The sequence below is a fragment of the Diplotaxodon limnothrissa genome, linkage group LG6 (genome assembly GCF_057381915.1).
Source record: "Diplotaxodon limnothrissa isolate DT_005_m linkage group LG6, D_limnothrissa_male_GT1.1, whole genome shotgun sequence".
Classification (NCBI taxonomy): Eukaryota; Metazoa; Chordata; class Actinopteri; order Cichliformes; family Cichlidae; genus Diplotaxodon; species Diplotaxodon limnothrissa.
In genome coordinates, this window is record NC_140601.1 from 9636829 (window position 1) to 9643771 (window position 6943).

Genomic DNA, 6943 nt, shown 5'->3' on the forward strand with positions numbered 1-6943 from the left:
TTTAGAGACACAGTTTTATATTTTATTAAACTGGCTCACTCATTCTCTTGCCAATAGTAAGATGAAAAATGTAATAGTGCTTGCACGTCTATTTTTGACAGAAGCCTGTTAAAACATTTAAATACCCCTAAAGCTCACATTAGCTAGTTATATAGTATTGTCGTCTAGATGCAAAAAAATGTCACTTGTGAGTTTTACAGAGAAGACATAAACACTAAACATGCAGCAAAAGTCTCCTGCCCACTTGAAACCAAGAACAATACAGCACTTGAGTGCCGGCTGTCTCCAGGCAACCTCAAGGTAACAAGACTTCCCAAGTTGCTGTCTATCCAATAAAAATTCAAAGTCCATACTAGCAAAGAACAATCTAAGACGTGATGGGAAATCTGTTACCTTTACACAGTCAGCCTAGATGTTTCCTCTAAAACTCTAAAACACAATTATAATGCAGTTTAGTTGAAGTTTCATGGACCTGGATTAACGTTACATTAATGATAATCCAGGTGCTAAATAACACCGAGCACCTTTCTTACTCCTAAGGGTTTTACATAAATTCTATACTTTGACAAAAACTATTATTATGTACTATATTTATATTTTAAAGTTAAGCAACAAGTTTGCTGCAGTGTGTATAATTGCATGCAAACTGTGTGCTGTGTCTATTCCACCATGTAAAGCAGGGTTCCCCAATCCCAGTCCACGGGGGCCGGTGTCCCTGCAGGTTTTAGATCTCACTCTGGGTCAACACACCTGAATCACATGATTAGTTCATTACCAGGCCTCTGGAGAACTTCAAGACATGTTAAGAAGGTAATTTATCCATTTAAATCAGCTGTGATGGATCAAGGACACATCTAAAACCTGCATGGACACCGGCCCTCGTGGACTGGGATTGGGGACCCCTGATGTAAAGGATGCTACAAAGGATGAAGCATTTTCTCCAACAACAGATCTGCTCGAACAGAAACTGAAAACAGAACTCAGAAAAGGTCCCAGAAGAAACTTTATAGCTTTACAGACACATTTCAGTGGACGAACAACCAACACGGCTGATTTGTTGGAAGAGTTGATTAACTGGACATCTCCGAAATGTTAGAATACACCTTTAATGCATTAATTGCTTTATATTTCATGTCCACATGAAGTGTGCTAAATTAATTAACTTTGCTTTCTGTAGGGCTGCTGATCTTCTACTGATGTGAGCTTACCAACAACTGTTGCCTGATAGTCGTTAACGCCTCGATGGAGCTCGTCCAGTTTGCTTTGCTGCCTCAGGAAGTCCCTACAGCTACCTGGAGCAACACCTCTGCCCCCTCCTACTCTCATTTCCTGCTCCTTTCTACTCCCTCCGAACCGCTTCACAGCTTCAACCAAGATGACACTCCTTAACAGGTCCTGTCAAAATTGCACCAAAAGTAAACCAGGATCCCTCCCTGGCTTGGCTGGAATCTTCATCCCACTCATTTATGGCATCGTTTGTGTCGTTGGCTTGGTGGGAAACACTCTGGTCATCCATGTTGTTGTCAACTACACAAAACACGAGTCAGTCACAAACATCTACATCCTCAATCTAGCCATTGCAGATGAGCTTTTCATGCTGGGCCTACCCTTCTTGGCGGTACAGAACGCTTTGCTCTCGTGGCCTTTCGGCTCTCTGATGTGCCGAGTGGTTATGACAGTGGATGCCATCAACCAGTTTACCAGCATCTTTTGTCTAACTGTGATGTCAGTGGACCGATACCTGGCTGTGGTGCATCCCATCCGCTCTTCTTGGTGGCGGCGCCCCCACGTGGCTAAGGCTATCAGTGGCACCGTTTGGGCGGGGTCCTTTGTGGTGGTGCTGCCGGTAGTGGTGTTCGCGGATGTGCTGAAGGATGATGGGAACTGCAGCATCGTGTGGCCTGAACCAGCAGAAGTGTGGAAGACATCGTTTATTGTCTACACGTGCACTGTTGGATTCTTCTGCCCCCTGCTGGTCATCTGCTTGTGCTACCTGCTGATCGTCATCAAGGTATGACTTTTAGAGTAACACTGAAATAATTTGAGTTTTTAAGATAAAGGAGGAAGTATGAGGCTGCAAACTGTTTTAAGAGTATTGTGGCTGCAGTCAACTAATGTTGATGTACTTGATTGACATTTTATGATTGACATTTAACTGTTCATCCACTGTCTAAAAAAAGCCATTTCCTTTAAGGCCACTCTTACACCCTCAGGAAAGGGCTAGGGGATGAGGGGATTAACAATGATAAGCTCAGGGGACAGATAACGAGTCAACTATACTGTTATATCACTCCAACAAAGGATGTCAACAGACTAGAATCTGCTGAAAAGACAAGAAATGGGTAATCAAAGAAAAACTTCACTCTCACATAGGGCACTGGCTGCTCACTACTAGCTCAAACACAGCGCTAAACTCATCGTCAAATACGTCAAAGCACATCACTACACAAGCCTCTGCAGGCTGGGAAACAAACACCTAAGGTCACCACAGTACTGACACTGGCGTACACCGAGGAGCTCTTCACAAGCTTGTATCCAGCTATACACTGGCTCCTCAGGAGAAATGGGCGGCAGCTGAACCTGTGGGAGCCTGCTAGGGTTATAACAGCCACCCTCACTTTAAGCCAGCTTTCTTCTGTTCATTATAAACAGGTTGAAAGAGCAGGCGGTGGCTGTGTTCACAGCCAGAGCTGTGAGCATGAGATGACCATATTAACGATGTCCCCACATATTACACAGATAAACAAGCAGTAAACACTGTCCTAAACCTCACTGTGCACAGCGATTACTTGCACATGCATTGGCCACAAGGTTTACAAATTTGGGCCATGTTTAACATGAGTATCTAATTTTAACAGTATACACCAATGAGGCTTAATATTATGATCACTGATAGGTGAAGTGAATAACACTGATTATTTCTTTATCGGGGCACCTGTTAGTGGGTGGGATATATTACAGAGCAACTGAACATTTTGTAGTCAAAGTTTATGAGTTAAAAGCAGAAAAATGGGCGAGCACAGGGATTTGAGTAAGTCTGCAATATTAATAATATTAATATTGTGATGGCTGGATCATCTCCAAACTGCAGCTCTTGTGGGGGGTTCCCGGCTTGCAGTAGTATCTATCAAAAGTGGTCCAAGGAAGGCGCAGTGGTGAACCAGCAACAGGGTCATGTGCAGCGCATGAGGCTGCATAGCTGCAGACCAGTCAGGGTGCCCGTGCTGACCTCTGTCCATTCATGAAAGCACCAAAAATGGGCACATGAGCATCAGAACTGAACCACGGAGCAACAGAAATACATGGCCTCTATAGCTGTGCCGTCTTTCAGCAACGCAAACATGTTTCAGGACTGGTTTAAAGAGTACAACAACATGTTTAAGGTTGAGAAGCTCCGAGGCCCCACCTCGCAACTTCCAGAACTTAAAGGATCTGTTGCTAGAATCTTGTTGCAGATACAGCACACCTTCAGGGCTCCAGTGGAGTCCATTCTTCAGGGCTGTTTTGGTATCAAAAGGGGGACCTGTGGCCTGTGGTCATAATGTTATCCCTGATCGGTATCTGCATGAGTGTGTGTGTACACTGTTACTGTAACTTGTTTATATGTAAACAAGGTTATAACTTTTCATCTTCCACTTTCACAGTTGCTAATCTTTTTGCAGTCATGATTAACATTGCTCATGTTGACTCATTGTGAATCATGTTGCTGCATCTGTGGGAAACATAAATGAACTTTGGGAACATAATGGCTCCTTCCACACTAAAACTCTGTCTCGGTTATTTTTGTTTAAAAAAAAGAACCTCACTCCTCTCCACAGTGACGTCCTCCTAAACTTACATTACTCAGAAAATCTGCCAACATGTGCGTAGATGCTGAAGCCCAACGTAAATGGACTACACTCTGTTAATATCACTAATGGCACAGGAGGATGAGTGTACTTAAGTAGTATTTGCACAGACCTAATGGAAAAGCAGAGTGTGCCATGGTTAGCAGGTGTTTCTACATTTTGGGAGAAAAACAGCAATCAGACTGCGTGAATGTTGTTCTTCCAGCAATCTGAACTCTTAACTCTATAAATATGTTTAAACAACAAACAGAATCACGTATATCCTCCCTAACCACCAGCAGGATCTCAGATAGTGTTGACTGTTTGTCATAGTTGTTCTATGTTTGACAGTTTACGTTATTTCAGTGACTTTTCTATTTCAGGAAATCCATCCATCTTTTTAACTACTGGGTCATTAAGTAGGCTGAAGCCCATCCCAGCTGTCATTAGGCAAAGGGCGGGGTAGACCTCGGACAGGCCATAAAACAGGATTAATCTGGTACACTAGTCTCTTTCTTTCTGTAAAAAAACATCTGTGTCTGCAAACATTTGTGTTATCAGTTTCATTTGAGCCTGAATACATTTTGGATGAAATTTCTCAAGTTTTTAAAAATGAGAAATTAAACTGTTATTCTACTATGAGACCACACGGGGGCAGCCCTGCCTTATTATGTATTATTCTCTCTTACTAGACATGGTTAGGATGGCTTTTGTGTCAAACTAACCAAAGTAATGTTGTTGGTTAATGTTTTTGTGAACAGTGGTATTTCAAGTATGGTCCTGTTTTTTTTCTCCATTACAGGAGTTTCACTGGTTAAACAATCAGTGAATTGAAAGATTGTTGAATGAATGAATAACCAATGAAATGAAAGGTTGCCTATGACTTGTTGGCTGATCGCTGACCTTCTCTACTCTCCCCACAGATTCGACAAATATTCAGCTAATGTGATGGTGGACAGCAAGCCGGTCAACCTGGGCCTCTGGGATACAGCTGGACAGGAAGATTATGACAGGCTCCGCCCACTGATCTAGCCACAGACGGTACAGAATCACACATACACACACAGGCACACACAGTAACTAATGGACATAAAGTTACACAGACAGAACTTATATAACATGTCAGCTAATTAAAACTGCAGCAGCTATTCTAATTCTTTGTCTCCTTGTCTCTCCATCCAGGATGTTTTCCTAATCTGCTTCTCCCTGGTTAGCCCGGCATCCTATGAGAACGTCAGAGCTAAGGTGAGTTTTGGCTGTTTTTTATGAGGCCTGTCTCTCAGCTGCCGAGGAACAAAATGTAAAAAAGAATAAACAGAACAAAAGCAGTAATTTATTATAGAGAAAAAAAATAGGTACTTGGATTACAAAATGGAGAAAAAGCCTAAACAGGTCTAATAATTGATGTGGATGAATGATTGATGCTGTGGGTGAAAGTTGGATGATGTATTTCTCTCATCTTTAATAGCTACAGCATATCATTTGTTTTTCATGCCTTCATCCACCTTTCTGTAACACCTGGCATCAGAGCTTCATCTCCCTCCACCTTTGATTCTGTTTTTTGCCTCTAACACGTTCCTTGATTTTGCGTGTTCCCCTTTCTTGCCTCTTATTTAGTTTTCCTTTACTCTGTATTCTGCCAGTGGTACCCTGAGGTCCGTCACCACTGCCCCTCCACGCCCATCATCCTGGTTGGCACTAAGCTGGATCTGAGGGATGAAAAGGATACCATTGAGAAACTGAAGGACAAGAAGCTGGCGCCTATCACCTATCCACAGGGCCTAGCTCTGGCTAAGGAGATAGGTCAGTCACTCTTACTTTATTTGCTTGAAAAGCACTTTAAGATTTGAAGCTCTCCTCACCAGTGAAGATATGAAACTAGCAGATGAAGATGCTAGAGAACTTTGTAGCCTGACTGCCTCTGCAAATTTTTGTTATTCCCCTCATTTCCTGGCATCACAGTAAAAGTATAGTAGCTGTAGTTGACTATAGTGTTCTTTGAAAGTTGAACTTATTCTTCTCCACTACCAGCAAACCTTTCTTCTCTTACTTTGTCTTTGTAGTTCTTTCTCTTCTTTTATTAACATATGGGGCGATCGTGGCTCAAGAGTTGGGCGTTCGCCTTGTAATCAGAAGGTTGCCGGTTCGAGCCCCGGCTTGGACAGTCTCGGTCGTTGTGTCCTTGGGCAAGACACTTCACCTGTTGCCTACTGGTGGTGGTCAGAGGGCCCGGTGGCGCCAGTGTCCGGCAGCCTCGCCTCTGTCAGTGCGCCCCAGGGTGGCTGTGGCTCCAATGTGGCTTGCCATCACCAGTGTGTGAATGGGTGGATGACTGGATATGTAAAGCGCTTTGGGGTCCTTAGGGACTAGTAAAGCGCTATATAAATACAGGCCATTTACCATTTACCATATATGTGTCTTCGCATGTATAGATGCAGTCAAATACCTGGAGTGCTCAGCCTTGACCCAGCGTGGTCTGAAGACTGTGTTTGATGAGGCCATTCGTGCCGTCCTCTGCCCTCAGCCCGCCAAGGTCAAGAAGAAGCCCTGCTCGCTGCTGTAAACGGTACGACTGAATAAAACACAGAGGAAGAGGAGGAGGAGAGATTAGACGTTTGAGAGAAGAGAGAAACAAAGTGAACTCGCTCATTAAATCAACACATAAAGTAGAGTAGAGGTTTGAGGGCTTCTTTTCTTTTCTTTGAACATAAGTCTGAAGCTATTCAATCAAGCCTTTTATTTGTCACATGCAATGTTTACATCTGCAGTGAAATTGGACACCCCCGAACATACATACGTATCAGCTCCAGCCTTGAGACCACAGCTGACACCGATATGGTAGCTGCATGAAATGATGGTGGTTTTCCTTTAGTGCGAACAACTGCATGTCAATTTCACAGTTGGTCTAACTGGTCTCTCAGTCTCCCGTTGGAGAGCTTCTCTGAGATGTTATCAATCTTGTGCTCAGAGAGCAGAGACTGCCGTGAGCTTCTCCAAGATCGTATCCGTGCTGCGTCCAATGAGCCCATTTTGAGAAGTCACGACCCGTCCCATCATTTCCATCACAGCGGGCAGCCTTGTGGGGTTTTGGAAAGCCAATTCTGCTATCTTTGATA

The 6943-nt window shown here is 43.5% G+C and overlaps 1 protein-coding gene and 1 pseudogene across 1 annotated transcript; both read left to right on the top strand.

Moving 5' to 3' along the window:
• The first annotated feature begins 1242 nt into the window (after positions 1-1242).
• Positions 1243-2017, top strand: LOC146630092 (somatostatin receptor type 3-like). The gene is given in 2 exon segments (XM_085355592.1): positions 1243-1382; positions 1384-2017. Coding segments are annotated over 2 exon segments (774 nt in total).
• A 2689-nt stretch (positions 2018-4706) lies between these two features.
• LOC146630093 (ras-related C3 botulinum toxin substrate 2-like) lies at positions 4707-6390 on the top strand (annotated as a pseudogene).
• Positions 6391-6943: the final 553 nt, after the last annotated feature.